This window comes from Ornithorhynchus anatinus, chromosome 11, assembly GCF_004115215.2.
Source record: "Ornithorhynchus anatinus isolate Pmale09 chromosome 11, mOrnAna1.pri.v4, whole genome shotgun sequence".
NCBI lineage: Eukaryota > Metazoa > Chordata > Mammalia > Monotremata > Ornithorhynchidae > Ornithorhynchus > Ornithorhynchus anatinus.
In genome coordinates this window covers 59,148,869-59,166,783 of record NC_041738.1, presented here as the reverse complement: position 1 = coordinate 59,166,783, position 17,915 = coordinate 59,148,869, and the positions used below count along the sequence as shown (strand labels likewise).

General features: G+C 62.5%; 1 protein-coding gene across 2 annotated transcripts; it reads left to right on the top strand.

Moving 5' to 3' along the window:
• The first annotated feature begins 7,928 nt into the window (after positions 1 to 7,928).
• On the top strand, positions 7,929 to 13,659 carry SLC35B1 (solute carrier family 35 member B1). Of its 2 annotated transcripts, none has more exons than XM_029076167.2 (9): positions 7,929 to 8,107; positions 9,783 to 9,886; positions 10,120 to 10,250; positions 11,104 to 11,134; positions 11,986 to 12,152; positions 12,715 to 12,841; positions 12,979 to 13,085; positions 13,172 to 13,325; positions 13,430 to 13,659. In XM_029076167.2, exons 1-9 carry the CDS (start codon positions 7,944 to 7,946, stop codon positions 13,480 to 13,482), a joined length of 1,038 nt encoding a protein of 345 aa, XP_028932000.1. In that variant the 5' UTR covers positions 7,929 to 7,943; the 3' UTR covers positions 13,483 to 13,659. The 2 variants fall into 2 exon arrangements, with proteins under 2 accessions (XP_028932000.1, XP_028932001.1); XM_029076168.2 differs by having other exon boundaries at positions 7,968 to 8,107; positions 10,145 to 10,250.
• The last annotated feature ends 4,256 nt before the right edge of the window (positions 13,660 to 17,915 follow it).

Here is a 17,915-nt window from a genome sequence, read left to right as displayed (position 1 = left end):
AGGGGCCGGCACGACCGACCGGGCCGAGGGCCGGCCGTGGGTCTCCGCGTGAGGCTGACGACTCCCGCCTGGGCCTCGCGGCCCTCTGGATCTCCAGTTGGTTCCCACCCCATCTCTCTCCCGCTCCCCGGGTCCCACCCGGACGCTTGCCTCCGCTTACCCTGTTGTCCTCCCCGCAGCTCTTAGTACAGCGCTCTGCACCCGGCAGCCCGTGGCCCAGTGGCCAGAGCCCGGGCCCGGGAGTCCGAGCTGGTCGCCTCCGATCCCGGCTCTGCCGCTCGTCCGCCGCGTGACCTTGGGCGGTCGCTTCTCCGTGCCTCAGGTAACTCGTCTGTAAAATGGGGATGAGGACGGGGAGCCCCACGTGGGACGGGGACTGCGTCCGACCCGATCAGCTCGGATCTCCCCCGGGAGATCCTTAGAACGGGGCCTGGCACGTAACACTAATAAGAATGATGGAATTTGTTCGTCGCCAACTCCGCGCCAGGCACCGTTCTAAGCGCCGGGGTAGATACAGGGTGGTCAGGGTGTCCCACGTGGGGCTCGCGGTCTTCATCCCCATTTGACGGATGAGGGAACCGAAGCCCAGAGAAGTGAAGCGACTCGCCCAGGGTCCCACAGCAGACAGGCGGCGGCGCGGGGATCGGAACCCACGTCCTCTGACTTCCAAGCCCGGGCTCTTTCCACTAAGCCGCGGTGCTTCTCGTCGCAGGTGGTGTCATAACTTTGACACGACGCGTCTGTTGTTGCGCAGCTCTCTCCCGAGCGCCTAGTACAGTAAACGCTCAATAGATAACGATGGAACCAACGACACTCGGACCTCGCCCTCTCTTCTCTAAACCTAGGCCCACGTGGCTCCCTCTTCTAGGACAAGGTCGCCTCAATCTGCCAATCCAATCTACTGAACGCTCGAGGCCAGAGCACCGTACTAAGCGCTTGGGAGAGTATCGCTGCCAAATTCCCTGCCCGCAACCGGCTCACCGTCGACGGGGGAAGATGGACGTTAATAGAGATCGATAAATGACGGTTTGGGACGTCAGTGGCGCGGGGCTGGGCGGGGGGGATGAAGAAAGGGAGCGAATCAGGGCGACGCAGAAGGGAGTGGGAGATAGAGGAAAGGAGGGTGCGGGCAGGGAAGGCTTCTTGGAGGAGAGGGGTCTCGGATAAGGCTCCGATGCGGAGGGGGAATTGTCTGGGGGATTTGAGGAGGGAGGCCGTGGCAGGCCGGAGGCGGGACGTGGGCGCGAGGTCGGCGGCGAGATGGACAAGATCGAGGGAGAGGGTTGGCTTTGGAGGAACCGAAGCGTGTGGGCGGGAGTGGAGGAGGAGAGTGGCGAGGTGAGGTAGGAGGGGGCGAGGTGTCCTCCTCCCTGAATCCATCCATTCGTTCATTCGATCGTATTTATCGAGCGCTTACTAGGGGCAGAGCACTGTACTGAGTGCTTGGAATGGACAGATGGGTAACAGGGACCATCCCTGCCCGTTGGACGGGCTTACGGTCTCAGCGGGGGAGACGGACCAAAATCCCTGCCTCGTCCTCCCCAGCTCCGCCCCCCCCGCCCCGGGCTCTTCCCGGGGCCGGGAGCCGTCCGGCCCAGCGGATGGAGCGGCGGCCCGAGAGGCGGGCGGACCTGGCTTCTCCTCCTCCTCTGCTGCGTGACCTTGGGTGAGTCCCTTTGCCTCAGTTACCTCATTTGTAAAACGGGGATGAGGACAGTGGGCCCCGTGCGGGACCGCCGAACTGTCCATTCCAAGCGCTTAGTACAGCGCCCTGCCCATAGTAAGCGCTCAATAAATACTAGCGTGGCTCAGTGGAAAGAGCCCGGGCTCGGGAGTCCCAGGTCGTGGGTGCTGATCCCCGCCCCGCCGCTTGTCAGCCGGGTGACCTTGGGCCAGTCGCTTCACTTCTCCGGGCCTCAGTGACCTCGTCTGTCAAATGGGGACGAAGCCGGTGAGGCCCACGTGGGACCACCTGGTGATCTCGTATCGCCCCCCGGCGCTTAGAATGGCGCTCGGCGCGTAGTAAGCGCTTAACAGATACCAACGTGATCGGTACTGCTGAACGAGCGAACTCCGGCCGTGTCCGACCTGATTAGCTCGCATCTACCGCCGGGGCTTATTCCAGGGCCCGTAAGCGCTTAACAAATACCGTTAAAAAAAATAAAACCAAAGCGGGGCATTCCATCGGCTTTAAAGCGGTCCGTCCCCTCGCCCCCTCCCACCTCCCACGGCTACTCCTAGCCCGACCCGGCCCGCACGCTCCGCCCCTCTCACGCCGACCTCCTCACTGGGCCTCCATCTCGTCTACGTCGCCGCCGACCCCCGGCCCTCGTCCCGCCTCTGGCCTGGACCGCCCTCCCTCCCTCCTCAAATCCCCCGGACGACGACTCTGCCCCGCTTCCAATAATTCATTAATAATGATAATGTTGGTACCCGTTAAGCGCTTACTATGTGCAGAGCCCCGTTCTAAGCGCTGGGGTAGTTACGGGGTCATCAGGTTGTCCCACGTGACATCCCCATTTTCCAGATGAGGGAACCGAGGCACCGAGAAGTGAGGCGACCGGCCCACAGTCACGCCGCTGCCGAGGGGCAGGGCCCGGGATTCGAACCCGTGACCTCCGACTCCCAAGCCCGGGCTCCTCCTACTGAGCCACGCTGCTTCTCGTTGAAGGCCCACCTCCTCCGGGAGGCCTTCCCTGGCTCGATCCGCCTTTCCTCTCCTCCCTCTCCCATCTCTGCACTGCCCTCCCTTTATTCACCCCCCTCCCAACCCCACGGCGCTTGTGTCCGTCTCCGTAAATCCCTTATTTATATTTCTGTCTCCCCCTCCGGACTGTAAGCTCGCGGCGGGCAGGGAACGTGCCCGTCGCAGCGTTGTGCCGTAGCCTCCCGAGCGCTTAGTACGGCGCCCCGCACCCAGTGCGCGCTCGATAAGTGAGAAGCGGCGCGGCTCAGTGGAAAGAGCCCGGGCTTGGCGGTCAGAGGTCATGCGTTCTAATCGCGGCTCCGCCGCTTATCAGCTGTGTGACTTTGGGCAAGCCGGTTCACTTCTCTGTGCCTCAGTGACCTCGTCTGTCAAATGGGGAAGAAGCCTGTGAGCCCCATGGGGGACAACCTGATGACCTGTATTAATAATAATAATAATAATGATAATAATAATGTTGGTATCTGTTAAGCGCTTACTATGTGCTGAGCACTGTTCTAATAATAATAATAATAATAATGTTGGTATCCGTTAAGCGCTTACTATGTGCAGAGCACCGTTCTAAGCGCTGGGGTAAACACAGGGGAATCGGGTTGTCCCACGTGGGGCTCACAGTCTTAATCCCCATTTTACAGACGAGGGAACTGAGGCCCAGAGAAGTGAAGTGACTTGCCCACAGTCACACAGCCGACAAGGGGCAGAGCTGGGATTCGAACTCATGAGCCCTGACTCCAAAGCCCGTGCTCTTTCCGCTGCGCCACGCTGCTTCTCCTAAGCGCTGGGGTAAACACAGGGGAATCAGGTTGTCCCATGTGGGGCTCACAGCCGTCATCCCCATTTTCCAGATGAGGGAACTGAGGCACCGAGAAGTGAAGTGACTTGCCCAAAGTCACACAGCCGACAAGTGGCCGAGCCGGGACCTGTATCCCCCCCCAGCGCTTGAGGACAGTGCTCGGCACGTAGTAAACGCTTAACAAATACTAACATCATTATCACTATTATTATTATTATTATTATTAATAATAATAAATACGATTTGACTGATTGCCAGCGGCCTTCGAGGTCTGTGCGGCTCGGGCTCGGGCTCCCTCTGCTGGTGCCTCTGCGGAACTCCACCCGCCTCTCCCGGAGGGGGCCGGTCATTCATTCACTCATTTATTCACTCATTCATTCACTCACTCGTATTCATTGAGCCCTTATTGTGTGCAGAGCACTGGACTCAGCGCTTGGGAGACTACAACAGAACAGTAAACAGACACATTCCCTGCCCACACGTCTCAGAACGGTGCTCGGCACCATAGTGAGCGCTTAAAAATAACATCATTATTGAGTCGGGCAGGGACGGGGGGCCCTAACCGAAGACAGTAAGAAGAAGAATTGTGGTATTAAGCACTTATTGGGTGCCAGGCACTGTTCTAAGCGCTGGGGTGGAACCCAGTCCCTCTCCCACGTGGGGCTCACAGTCTCAATCCCCATTGAACCGACGGGGTGACCGAGGCCCGGAGAAGTGACGTGGCTTAGCGGAAAGAGCCCGGGCTTGGGAGTCAGAGGTCGTGGGTTCTAATCCCGGCCCCGCCACTCGTCTGCTGTGTGACCTCGGGCGAGCCACCTATCTGCCCCGTGCCCCAGTTCCCTCATCCGTAAAATGGGGGTGATGACTGTGAGCCCCACGTGGGCCAACCTGATGACCTTGTATCCTCCCTAGTGCTTAGAACAGTGCTTGGCACATGGTATGCGCTTAACGAATACCATCATTATTTTTATCGTTACTATTTGCCCAAGTTTCACACGGCAGACAGGCGGCGGAGCCGGGGTTAGAAGCCAGAACCTTCTCCCTCCCAGGCCCGGGCTCTGCCCACTACGCCATACTGTTTCACTGCAGGGGGTGAGAACCGAGCCCGTCGACTTAGGTCCCGTGTTAAAATGAGAATAACTGTGGTGTTTGTTAAGCGCTTACAATGCGTCGAGCGCTGGGGTAGTTACAAGATAATCCCAGACTGAGCCCCCCTTTTTCCTCAGCGCCCCCTCCCCATCGCCCCGCCTCGCTCCCTTCGCTCTATCCCCTTTCCCTCCCCACAGCACTTGTGTACGTACGTACGTATCTAGAATTCTATTTATTTATATCAATGGCTCTTGTGTCGATGCGTATATCTATCTCTAATTCTATTCATTTATAATTGATGCCTGTTTACTTGATGTCTGTCTCCCCTCTTCCAGACTGTAAGCCCAGTGTGGCCGGGGATTGTCTCTAGTGCCGGATTGTACTTTCCAAGCGCTTAGTGCAGTGCTCCGCCCACAGTAAGCGCTCAGTAAATACGATGGAAGGAATGAATGAAAGATACTCAGGTCCCACCTGGGGCTCGCCGCCCAAGAATCAGGTGAACGAGTATTGAATCCCCGTTTTGCAGAGGAGGGAAGCGAGGCACAGAGAAGTTGTGACCTGCCCGGGGGGGGGGTCATAAAGCCGTCGGGTGGCAGAGGCGGGATTAGAACCCAGGTCCTTTTCATTCAGGCGTACTGATTGAGCGCTTACTGTGTGCAGAGCACTGTACTAAGCGCTTGGAAAGTACAATTCGGCAACAGGATCTTCTGACTCCCGGGACTGTACAGCGTGGTCTGGTGGGTAGATCCCAGGCCTGGGAGTCAGAAGTCACTTCAAGCCACTTCACTTTTCTAAGAGTAATAGTGATGGTATTTATTAAGCGCTTACTATGTGCCCAGCGCTCTTTGAAGCGCTGGGCTAGATACAGGGTCATCAGGTGGTCCCACGTGGAGCTCCCAGCCTTCATCCCCATTTTCCAGATGAGGGAACTGAAGCCCCGAGAAGTGAAGCGACTTGCCCGCTGTCACACAGCTGACAAGGGGCGGAGCCGGGATTAGAACCCGTGACCTCTGACTCCCAAGCCCGGGCTCTTTCCACTGAGCCACGCTGCCGCGTTAGACACGAGATCATCAGGTCCCACGTGGGCTCACAGCCCAAGTAGGAGGGAGGACAGGGATTAGCATCATCATTAGTTTTTATTATTATAATAAAAAGAGCACAGTCTCCATCCCCATTTCCAGATGAGGTCACCGAGGCCCAGGGAGGCGACTTGCCCAGGATCACACAGCAGCCAAGTGGCCACCCGGGGATTAGAACCCGTGACCTCCCGACTTCCAGGCCCGTGATCGATCCGCTACCCCTACACCCTGCTGCTTCTCGCTCTGCCAGTGAGGAGACCGCGAACCTGTTGTGGGCGGGGATGGCCTCTGCTGCTGAATCGTACTTTCCAAGCGCTTAGCACAGCGCTCGGCACACGGTCATCGCTCAATAAATCCGATTGAAGGACCCGAGGCGCGGGGAGAAATCAGGCGACTTGCCTAAGGTCGCCCCGAAGACACGTGGCGGGGGGGGGGGGGGGGGCGGAACTAGAATCCAAGTCCTCTGCCTCCCGGGCCCGGGCTCCACCGACGAGGCCACCGCTGTGGGGAGCGGGAAGCTTCCTGGGCGCCCCGGGATAAGCTCCTTGTGGACAGGGGAATGTGTCTGTTGATTGTTGTAGGGTGCTCTCCCCAGCGCTTAGGACAGTGCTCCACACCCAGTAAGGGCTCAATAAATGATTGAATGAATGAATGAATGAATGGGGTGCATGAATGAATGAGGGTGACAGTGGCTCAGTGGAAGAAGCACGGGCTGGGGAGGCAGAGGTCATGGGTTCAAATCCCGGCCCCGCCTCTTGTCAGCTGTGTGGCCGCGGGTAAGTCACTTCACTTCTCGGTTCCTCAGTTCCCTCATCTGTCAAATGGGGATGAAGACTGCGAGCCCCACGTGGGACAACCTGATCACCTTGTATCCTCCCCAGTGCTTAGAGCAGCGGTTAACAAGTACCATCATTATTATTAATAAGAACGAATGATGTAAGTAAATGAATGAATGACTTGGATGAATGAATGACTGGAGTGAATGACTGAACGAAGACTTGGATGAATGACTGAATGAAGACATGAAGGAATGAATGACTGGAGTGGATGAATGAATGATCGGAGTGAATGAATTTGCCGAATTGTCCATTTTAAGCACTTCGTCTAGTGCTCTGCACAAAGTAAGCGCTCAATAAATATGATCGAATGGATGATTGGATGGAGTGAGTAAATTAGTGACTGACTGGAGTGAGTGGAGTGAGTGAATGACTGGAGTGAATGCATGACTGAAGTGAATGAATGAGTGACTGGGTGGAGTGAGTGAATGAATGAATGAATGAATGAATGACTGAAGTGAATGCATGACTGAAGTGAATGATTGAGTGACTGGGTGGATCGAGTGAATGAATGAATGCATGACTGAAGTGAATGCATGACTGAAGTGAATGATTGAGTGACTGGGTGGATTGAGTGAATGAATGACTGACTGAAGTGAATGCATGACAGAAGTGAATGAATGAGTGACTGGGTGGAGGGAGGGAGGGAGTGACTGGGTGGGGTGAGTGAATGAATGACTGAAGTGAATGAATGAATGGCTGAAGTGAATGAATGACTGAAGTGAATGAATGAGTGACTGGGTGGAGGGAGTGAGTGAGTGGGTGAGTGGGTGGAGTGAGTGAATGAATGACTGAAGTGAATGCATGACTGAAGTGAATGAATGAGTGACTGGGTGGAGGGAGTGAGTGAATGAATGAATGACTGAAGTGAATGAATGAGTGACTGGGTGGAGGGAGTGGAATGAGTGAATGACTGGAGTGGACGAGTGAATGCGTGAGCGACGGGAGCGAACGGACCAAGGACTGAGCGGAGCGGGCCCCGCTCGGCGAGGCCGGAGCCAATCCCCGGGCGCCACATCGGCGACGTCATCGGCGCGCGCCGCCCCAAGGCCCCCGCCCGCCCGCCCCGCTCCCCGCTCCTCTCTCCCCGCTCCCCGCTCCCCGCTCCCCTCTCCCCGCTCCCCGCCCGCCGCCGCCGCCGGGCAGCGCTGATGGAGGGCGCCGGGCCGGCCGGGTCGGGGCCGGGGCCGGCGGGAGGCGGGGGCTCGGCGGGGGGCGCCCGGGCCCGGCGTCCGTGGGGGCAGCCCTGGGGGCCTGGGGCGCGGCGGTCGCAGGCCGCCCCTATGAGGCCGAGCCCCCTCCCGCCTCCGCCGCTCGTCCTCTCGCCGCCGCCGCCGCCGCCGCCGCCGCCGGCCCGCGATGTGCGGCTCCATCTGCCGCCGCCCCCGCCCCCGCCCCCGCCCCCGCCGGGCTCTGTGAGCGGGAGCCCCGACCCGCGCGCCATGGCCGCCGCCGCCGCCGGAGGAGGAGGAGGAGGAGGAGGAGGAGGAGGAGGGGGCGCCCACCCCCAGCCGCAGCCGCAGCTGCCCGCCCGCCTGCGCCTGCCCCTCTGCTTCCTCGGCGTCTTCGTCTGCTACTTCTACTACGGCATCCTGCAGGAGAAAATGTGAGCGGACCCCGCCGGGACGCCCGCCGCCCCTCCCCTCGGCCTGACGGAGCGCCCACTCTGCGCTCGGCGCGGAGGAAAGGGCAGTTGGGCAACAGAGAGAAGACCCGGACCCGCCCCCCCCCCCCGACCACGGGCGTCTCCCCCATCTCCCCCCGCCCCCCCAAACGGTCAGAGTCCTCAACCCCCACCCCCCCTTCAGGGGTCGGACCCCTCACTCCCTCTTCCCCACAATGTTTCAATAGTATTTATTGAGCGCTTACTCCGTGCAGACCACTGGACCAAGCAATTGGGTCCCTGACACTCCCCCCCCCCCCATACAGTTGTTGGGCCCCTGACCACCCCCCCCCTTTACCCGCAATGGTTGTGTCCCTGACCTCTGACCTTCCCCCAAATGGTGAGACCCCCCCCCCAATCCCCCTCCCTCCAAGTGTTGAGCCCCCTGACACCCCACATCCCCTCCCCCATAGCGCTTGGACCCCTGGATCCCCCCAAAATAGTCGGATCGTGACCCTCCCCCCCCGAAGGGTTGGGCCCCCGATCCCCTCCTTCCCCCCAATGGATAGACTCCTGACCGCCCCCAGGGGTGGGACCCCTGACTCCCCCTTCTCCCCAATGGTAAGAGTCCTGACACCCCCCCCTCCCTCGGGTTGGACTTCTGAACCTCCCCCTTCCCTCAATGGTTGGGTCCCCGACCTCCGACCTTCCCCAAAATGGTTAGACACCCCCCCCAAAATGGTGAGCCCCCTGACACCCCACATCCCCTCCCCCGTAGCACTTGGGGGACCCCCACTCCCCTCCCTCCCTCCAGTAATTGGACCCTGACACCCCCCTTTCCCAGAATGGTTGGGCCCCGACATCCCCCTTCCCTCAAATGGATGGGCCCCTGACCCCCCCCCCCCACCCCCTCAGAGGTTGAAGCCCTGACCCCCCCCCCCACATTAGTTTGACCCCTGACCCCCCACTTCCCCCAAATGGTTGGTTAAACTCCTGACCATCCCCACCAGTGGTTGAACTTCCAAACTCCCCCCCCCCCGTAGTTTAATCCCTGACCCCCCCCTCCCCAAAATGGTCAGGCTCCTGACACTCCCCCCCCCCCAATAGTCGTACCCCCGACCCCCATTTTCCCCGCAATAGTCGGACCCCTGACCCCCCACCGCCTTCCCCCCAAAATGGACGGACCCCTGTCGTCTCCCTTGAAAACTCTGATTTTCGTTCCCCTCTTTCACGTTCCCATTCTCTCCCCCGCCCCCGCCAATCCCCAACAGCGCTATTTGCCGAGCACTTAGGGTGTGCAGAACCCCGTACCGAGCGACGGGGAGAGTAGAGTACGACAGAGTCGGTAGACCCGCTCCCAGACCCCAAGGAGCTTCCATTTGAGGGGGGTGTGGGGAGCTTAGCGGGCCCGGGCCCCGAGACACCCCTTCGGCCCCCTGTTCCCTGCAGTCCCGTGCGATTGGGAGTCTGTCCTCCGGCTCTGGGTTCGAGGGTGAGCCTGCTCCCAGCACACACCCACATGCCCTACCCCCCCACCACCACACACACACGTGCGGTCCCCCACCTTTCCCCAGGCCGGGCGGGGGGCTTTGGGGGCCGGACCCCCTGCACTCCCGGCCTTACCGTCCTCACCCTTCCGCGTCTCCTCCTCCTCCTCCTCCTCCTCTCCCTCCCACAGCACGAGAGGCCGATACGGGGAGGGACCCGACAAGGAGAAGTTCACGTTCGCCTTAACCCTGGTCTTCATCCAGTGCGTCATCAACGCGATGTTCGCCAAAATCCGTGAGTGCCCTCGGTGGGGCCGGAGGGCGTGGGGAGGGCAGGGGGCCCGGGGACGGCGGGCCCGGCCGATCCGACCCCCCCCGACGCGGCTTCGTCTGCCGGGCCGGAGCCTCGGCCTCCCTCGGGGCCGTCGTCCCTTCTGTCCCCTCCCCTCCCCTCCGGGCCCGGGCCCCGGCGCTCAGTCCCGGCCCCCCGGGCGGGCGTCTCTTCTATGTTCTTGTGTTTCCTCCCAGTGATCCGGTTTTTTGACACCGCCAGGGTGGACCGAACGCGGAACTGGCTTTACGCCGCCTGTTCCGTCTCCTACCTGGGCGCCATGGTTTCCAGCAACTCCGCGCTGCAGTTCGTCAATTACCCGACACAGGTGAGACCCCCCCACCCCCACCCCCCGGACCCCCCGACGTGGGGGCCGCCCCCACGGGCTCCCGGCGAGGGGTTAGGTTGAGGAAGGAGGAGGAGAAAGCGAATACCCAAGCGAGCATCCAAAAGGGGCTGAAATGAAAGAGAACCCGTCAGAACGTGGGGCTTCTTGGTATTTGCCCCACCCCAACCCCACAGCACTTATATCCGCTTCTTTAAATTAGGTATTATAAATCATTCATATCGCTATCCATCTCTCTCTAGACTGTAAACTCATGACGGGCAGGGAACGTATCTTGTACCCTCCCCAGGCCTTAGAATCGTGCTCTGCACGCAGCGAGCGCTCAAGAAGTACCACCGACTGATTGATTCTGACTCCCCTCACTCCTCCGATCGTCCAGCATTTAATTTTTTTTTCATATACGGCGTTGAAACGCTTACTGTGTGAGCGTCGCCGTGCTAAGCGCCGGGGCGGGCACAGGGAGATGGTGTCGGACACGGTCCCCGTCCCACGTGGGGCCCTCGGTCTCCGTCCCCATTTTCCAGTTGAGGGAACCGAGGCCCGGAGGAGTGAGGCGACTTGGCCGAGGTCCCGCGGCAGACGGGCGGCCGAGCCGGGATCAGGACCCGGGTCCTCCCGCTTCCCGGGCCGGCGCTCGCCCCGAGCCGCTGCTCCGGGCTCCCTCGGGGAACGGCAGGTGTCGGTCGGGGAAGGCTCTGTAGAGGGGTGAGGGTCCGGGGATGTGGCGAAGGGAGGGCGGAGGAGCTGGCCCAGCTGAGCGTAGGCGGGGGGCGGGCCGGGGGCGGGAGGGGCCGGGGTCGGGGCCGGAATGAGAGGCCCTGCCCTTGTCTTCCAGGTCCTGGGCAAGTCCTGCAAGCCCATCCCAGGTAAACGCGGGCTCGGCCCCGCTCACCTTCCTCCTCCTCCTCCTCCTCCTCCTCCCGGTCCTCCCTGGCTTCTCGGGGCGGGGCCGGCGGGCGGCCGGCTCCTCGCCCTCTATTGCCGCTCCCTTCCCCCTCTTCCCCCTTCCCCTCCCCCCGCACGCACGTTGGCCCTTCTGGCCTCGCCGGCTGCTGACTTTGGACTGAAGCGGGGGTTCGGGTGGCGGGGGGAGAGGGAGGGGTACGTCCTGCCCTGCCCTGCCCTGCCCCGCACTGCCGTGCCCCAAGGCCCCCGTCCCTCCCTGAGCTTATCCGCTCCAGGAAGGCCGGGGCAGGTCAGAAACCCTGCCCCCTCCCAGCGTCCCGGCCCCCTCCCAGCGTCCCGGCCCCCTCCCAGCCTCCCGGCCCCCTCCCAGCCTCCCGCCCTTTGCTCTGCCTGAGTCCGTTGCTTCATCGAACTCCTCATTTCCTTTCTCCTTGGCGGCCCTGGGTCCCGTGCCATCCTGCGGAGTCCTCTCCCGCCTCCCGGGGAGCTGCCCCTCCTTCCTTCTTTCCTCTCCCTCCCGCCCTCCTCCTTTCTCTCCTTCCCTCCTTCCTTCCCTGCAAGAGCCGTCTTCCTCCGGGCAGTCGTCTGGGGCGGCCTCCGCGTCCCCTCAGCCCAAGGCCCGGACTCTGGTGGCCGCTAGTTGGGAGGTGGCCGGCGGCCCCGGCTCCGTCCCCACATCCCGACTCTGGAATCCCCAGGGAGGGGGGCCCGGCCGGCACCCCGGGGGCCGGGCCGGACGTCGGCGCGGGGGGTGGGGGTGGGGGGGGCGGCTGGCCCCCTAAGGGCCGTACCCCACCCCACCCCCCCGCAGTGATGCTCCTGGGGGTGACGCTGCTGAAGAAGAGCTACCCCAAGGCCAAGTACGTGTGCGTGCTGCTCATCGTGGCGGGCGTGGCGCTCTTCCTCTACCGGCCCCGGACCGGCGGCGGAGGCGGCGGGGGCGGCGAGCACGTGGTCGGCTACGGGGAGCTGCTGCTGGTACGCGGCGCCCGCGGGAACCCCGTCCCCGCCCCCGCGGGGCTCGCGCGCCAGCGGGGAGGGGCCCGCGCCAACCAGGCCGGGACTCGGGCCGTCGGCGGGGAGGGGAGGACAGAGCCGGGCGGCGAGGACTGGGGGTGCCGTCCGTCTCTGCGGGCCCCGACGGAGCTTGTCCGGACTCGGCGACCGTGGGCGCGACACACACGCGCGCGCTCCCTCTCTCTTTCTCTCTCATTCTCTCGTTCTGACACACACGGACACTCTCCCGCCGTCTCTCGCTCTCACACACGCACACAGTCTCTGTCTCTCCCTCTTCCGTTCCCCCTCCTACACGCAGACGCACCTTCCCCCAGCACCGTCCGCCAGAAAAGGCCCCGAATCCTCCCCGGTGGCCTTCTGACGGGAGGCCCGCGGGTTCCCCGGGAGTCTTGGGCGGGGGGTCGCCCGGGTGGGGCGGCCCCCGGGCTCGGCCCCTCGGGTCGGGGACGGTCCGGGCCGCGGCGGGGGGAGGTGGCGTCGGCCTCCCTGCCGGCCCGTTTATTTCCCCGTCGTCCGTCGGCAGCTGCTGTCCCTGACCCTGGACGGGCTGACGGGCGTCTCGCAGGACCACATGAGAGCGCATTACCAGACCGGCTCCAACCAGATGATGCTCAACATCAACCTGTGGTCCACGCTGGTCCTGGGAGGCGGTAAGGGGCCGGCCTCCCTTCCCCGCGGCCGCCGGCGGAGGGAGACGCGCGCCCGGCCGGCGGCCTCCCCTCCCGGCCCCCCGCGCGGCCCCCGGCCCCGCTCCCCGCTCACGGGGTCCCCGCGTCTGCCTCCCCAGCCATCCTGTTCACCGGGGAGCTGTGGGGCTTCCTGCGCTTCGCGGAGCGCCATCCCGGCATCCTCTCCAGCATCCTGCTCTTCGGCCTGACCAGCGCCCTGGGCCAGGTGAGCCGCCCCCGCCCACCCAGCTCCCGGCGGCCCCCGCCGTCCGTCCCCCCCCGACCCCGCCTCACCCCCTCGCCCTCCTCCAGAGCTTCATCTTCATGACGGTGGTGTACTTCGGCCCGCTGACCTGCTCCATCGTCACCACGACCCGCAAGTTCTTCACCATCCTGGCGTCCGTGGTCCTGTTCGCCAACCCCATCAGCTCCCTGCAGTGGGTGGGCACCGTGCTGGTGTTCTTGGGTGAGTCGGCCCCCCCCGGGGTGGGCGGCGGGTGGGGGAGGGGGAGGAGGGGGATGCGGGGGGGAGCGTGACCGACCCGCGGCCCCCTTCCCCCCCCCCCCCAGGCCTCGGCCTGGACGCCAGGTACGGCAAGAGCTCCAAGAAGACCTCGCGCTGACGGCTTCGGCGGCGACGGAAGCGGGGGTCGGGGCTCGAGACCCCCCCACCCCCCCAAGCGTGTCGCCCGGACGGCGGGGGCCCGGCGGTCCCGGCCCGGCAGGGAAGCGGCGACGCCGGACCGCGGGCCTCGATATTTTTCTTTTTTAAACAAAGAAACGACTCTGGAAGGACGGCTGCCGGCCCGGGGTGGGGGGTTCGTGGGGTCAGGACCCGGGCGCGGAGCCCCCCCCCCCCCCCCAGCCCCGACCTCACTCCCCACCCTCCCTCTGGAATAAAGAGTGGAGGAGAAAGCAGGCAGCTCAGCCCCCTCACTGGCTCCGGTGTCTCCCCGGGCCCCCCGCCCGTCCGAGGGGCCGCCCGCGGCGTGGGCCGCGGCCCGTGGGCGGCGGACGGAGGGAGAGAGCGGGCGAGCGAGCCACCGTGCCCCCCTGGTTCCCGGCCCGGCTGCTCCCCCCTTCCGGGGCCGAATGAGTCCCCCCCCTCCCCCCCCCCCCGGCCCCTCTGGTGCCCGGTCCCGTGCCAAGGTGCCCGGCTGCCAGCCCGAGCCCGGCGCCAAGAGCGGCCCGGGCCCGCCCCCTCTCGCTGCCCCCGTGGCGGGCGGCCCGTCCGCCCCTCGGGGGAGCGAGCGCGCCGCAGGAAAGCGTGTCGCCACCAGCTGCCGCCCGCTCTGCCTCCATCTGTTCCCCGGCCCCGCGCCCGCCTCTCCCGCCGCCGGCCCCGCTCCCTCCTCGCCCCGCTGCGGCGGCGGTGCCCCCGGCGGGGGGCCGCGGGCCGAGGGGGCCGGGGCCCGCGAGCGGCCCAGGGGGAGGGGTTTGGCCCTCCGCCCGGCGCCCGTTCCTCCCGCCGCCGGCCCCGGAGGGCGGCGACCGGACCGTCTCCGCTTCCTGAAGGGAGACGGCGGCACCCGGGCAGCCGAAGTGACTTGGTCACGGTCACTCGGCAGGCGGCATCGGGTCGCTCGGGGCCAGAGCTCTGGCCCTCCTGACTCTTCCACAGAACGAAAGCACGCCGACGCTGGGCTTGCTCTCGTCTCTTTTTTTTCCTTTTTAATGGTATTTGTCAAGTGCTCACTGTGTGCCGGGCACTGTACTAAGCGGGGGGCTGGGGGGGGTAGATACCAGATAATCAGGTTGGACACAGTCCCCGTCCCCCTGGGGCTCCTAGGTCTCATCTTGCGGGCGACGTAAGCGAGGCGCACACCAGTTAATAGCGATGGTATTTCTTAAGCGCTTACTGTGGGCCGGACCCTGTACTAAGCGCCCGTACTCTGCCGGAGGTCACGGCAGACGCGGGGTTCCCGTTGAGCGCCGCCCACTCACCCCTTCGGCTCCCCCCCACAGCGGGGGGGGGCCCGGGGAGCCCCCTCAGTCCCGCTCAGCCGGACCGGACCAGAGAGGGGCCGGTTGGGAGGTGGCCCGGGGGGTCCGGGTGTCCTGCCAGCTCAGTCGATCCATCGCATTTATCGAGCACTTACTACGGACGGAGCGTTGGACTAAGCGCTGGGGAGATTATAACAAAATCAGACACTTTGACTGCCCATAGCGAGCCGAAGGTCCAGCGGGGGGACACTGGCGTGAATAGATGATGCCCTGGCACCTAGGGGGTGTGTGTGCCCACCTGCCCCTCCTGGGCCAAGAGTTGGGCTGAGACCACCCCCTCTGCAGGAACAACCCCCCTCCCTCTTCTACGGTATTTATTCAGCTCTCGTGCGCCAAACACTGGGGTAGACACGAGGTCATCGGGTTGGCCACGGTCCCCGTCCCACATAGGGCTCGCCAGTCTTAGTCCTATTTTACACATAAGGGAACTGAAGCCCGGAGAATAATATTCATTCATTTGTACTTACCGGGCGCTTACCGTGTGCAGAGCACTGTACCAAACGCTCGGGAAAGTACAATACGGCGATAGAGACGATCCCCGCCCACAGCGAACTCACGGTCCAGAGGGTCTAGAACGGCCTAGGGGCCGGAGCACGGGCCCGGAGTCGGAAGGTCGTGGGTTCTAGTCCCGGCTCGGCCGCTTGTCCGCCGTGTGGCCTTGGGCGAGTCACCGGTTATGGTGTTGGATAGTATCTGTGGAGCGCTTACTGTGTGCAGAACACTGGGCTAAGCGCTTGGAATGGACAATTCGGCAACAGATGGAGACGATCCCTGCCCATTGACGGGCGCACAGTCTAATCGGTGTTAGTGCTGACTGTGCGCCAGGCACTGTTCTAAGCACTGGGGCAGATAAAAGATAATCGGGTTGGATGTGGTTCCTGTCCAACATGCGGCTCGTAGTCTTAATCCCCGTTTTTTTTATACGAACTGAGGCCCAGAGAAGTGAAGCGACTGCCCGTGGTCACCCAGCGGACAAAGGGTGGAACGGGGATTAGAACCCAGAGCCCGGCTCCCAGTTCCAGGCTCTATCCGCTGGGCCACGCCGCTCTACCGTCAAGTCGGAGGTGTGGGGGGAGGCGATTGGGGAAGCGGCCAGAAGTGAGGGTCGAGGGTCGAGGGACCGGGGCGAGTCCCTTAATTCCTCTACCTCGGTTTCCTCGCCTGTAAAATGGGGGTACGATGTCTCCCTCCTAAGGAGAGGTAACTGAGGCACAGAGAAGCAAAGCGGACCCAGTCCTTGGCCCGTATGAGGCTCCCAGTCTTAATCCTCATTTTCCAGACGGGGGAACTGAGGCGAGGAGAAGGAAGTGACTTGCCCAAGTGACTTGAGAAGCGGCATGGTGTAGTGGATAGAGCGCGGGCCTGGGAATCAGAAGGGCGTGGGTTCTAATCCCGACTCCGCCGCTTGTGGGCTGTGTGACTGGGCAAGTCACTCCACTTCTCTGGGCCTCAGTTCCCTCATCTGTAAAATGGGGATGAAGACTGAGCCCCACGTGGGACAACCTGATGATAATAACAATGTCGGTATTTGTTAAGCGCTCACTATGTGCCGAGCACCGTTCTAAGCGCTGGGGGAGATCCGGGGTCATCGGGTTGTCCCACGTGAGGCTCCCGATCTTCATCCCCATTTGACAGATGGGGGAACTGAGGCCCAGAGAGGTGAAGTGACTCGCCCACAGTCACCCAGCTGACAAGTGGCAGAGCCGGGATACGAACCCATGACCTCTGACTCCCAAGTCCGGGCTCTTTCCACTGAGCCACGCTGCTTCTCTAACCTCTGGGCCTCTTTCCTCATCTGTAAAAGGAGAGGAAACAGAAGCAGTGTGGCCTAGTGGATAGAGCAAGGGCCCGGGAGTCAGAAGGACCTGGGTTCTAGTCCCGGCTCGGCCACTGTCTGCTGCGGGACCTTGGCCAAGTCACTTCCCCTCTCTGTGCTTCGGTCATCTCATCTGTAAAATGGGGAGCAAGATTATGAGCCCCATGTGGGACGAGGACCCTATGCACCCCGGCGCTTAGTACGGTCCCTGGCACAGAGTAAGCGCTTAACAGATATTACAATTATTCTAGGAGCCCTGGGTGGAACGGAGATTGTAGCCAATGTGATAACTTCATATCCTACCCCAGCGTCTAGCTCATAGTAAGCACTTAAAGAAGGCGGTAATTGTGTCAAGGCCAGAGGCCGGTGGGGAGTGGGGGGCTCTGGGGGGCCCTTCCCCTCACCTGGCATCGTCACCTGTAACGGGATGTGTACCCCCCGGGGCGGGGTTACTGCACGCCCTAGCCCGTGATCTTCCGCGAGCTTGGCTCCTTAGAAACTGGAAAACGATTATTAGTATTATCGATCGTGCTTACTGAGCGCTTACTGTGTGCAAAGCACTGTTCTAAGCCCTTGGGAGAGGACGATATACCATCAAACACATTCCCCGCCCACAGCGAGCTCGCATCGGCTCCCGCTTTCCTTCTCTCGCCCCATCTCTCCGAGACCCCGCTGCAGCCCCCGGGCCTGGCGGCTCAAGTTCCTCTCCAGCGCTTAGTACAGTGCCCTGCACGCAGTAAGCGCTTAACGAATAGGGTTATTATTATTCTCGCTGCCCCCTTCCTTCCCAGGCTTCCGCCCTTTCAGATCTTCGCCCCTCCGGCCGGCCTGCTCCCAGGCCCGGCTTTCTCCCCACTCCCTCACCCCCTCCCTCTGCCCCCCTCTGCTTTCTTCCCGGGGCTGGAGATTAATTTCTGGCGGTGGAGGAAAGCCGATTTGAATAAATCAGAGTATATATATATATATATATTTTTTTTTTTTTGACAGCGCAGAGAGATTCCCCCGCTCAAAGGGGCCCCGGCAGAGTTAAGAGAGGCTCGGAGAAGGAGAAGGGATTTCACAGGCCATTAGGGTCGGGAGGAAGCAGCGGGATTGGGTTTTAATGAATCCGGGATCAAAAGCATCTGCGGGCAAACCGGTGGTCAAAAGCGAGGGCCCGGATCGCGGGGGGAAGGAGGGAGGGAGGGAGGCGGAGGAAGGGAAAAGGTCTCTTCTCCTTAAGGACTTCGGTATTCT

Coding starts and splice junctions, on each gene's coding strand:
- SLC35B1 (XM_029076167.2), top strand. CDS start 7,944: ATGGCCGCCGCCGCCGCCGGAGGAGGAGGAGGAGGAGGAGGAGGAGGA. Junction 10,251..11,103: donor TCGTCAATTACCCGACACAG/GTGAGACCCCCC, acceptor CTTGTCTTCCAG/GTCCTGGGCAAGTCCTGCAA. Junction 12,842..12,978: donor CACGCTGGTCCTGGGAGGCG/GTAAGGGGCCGG, acceptor CTGCCTCCCCAG/CCATCCTGTTCACCGGGGAG.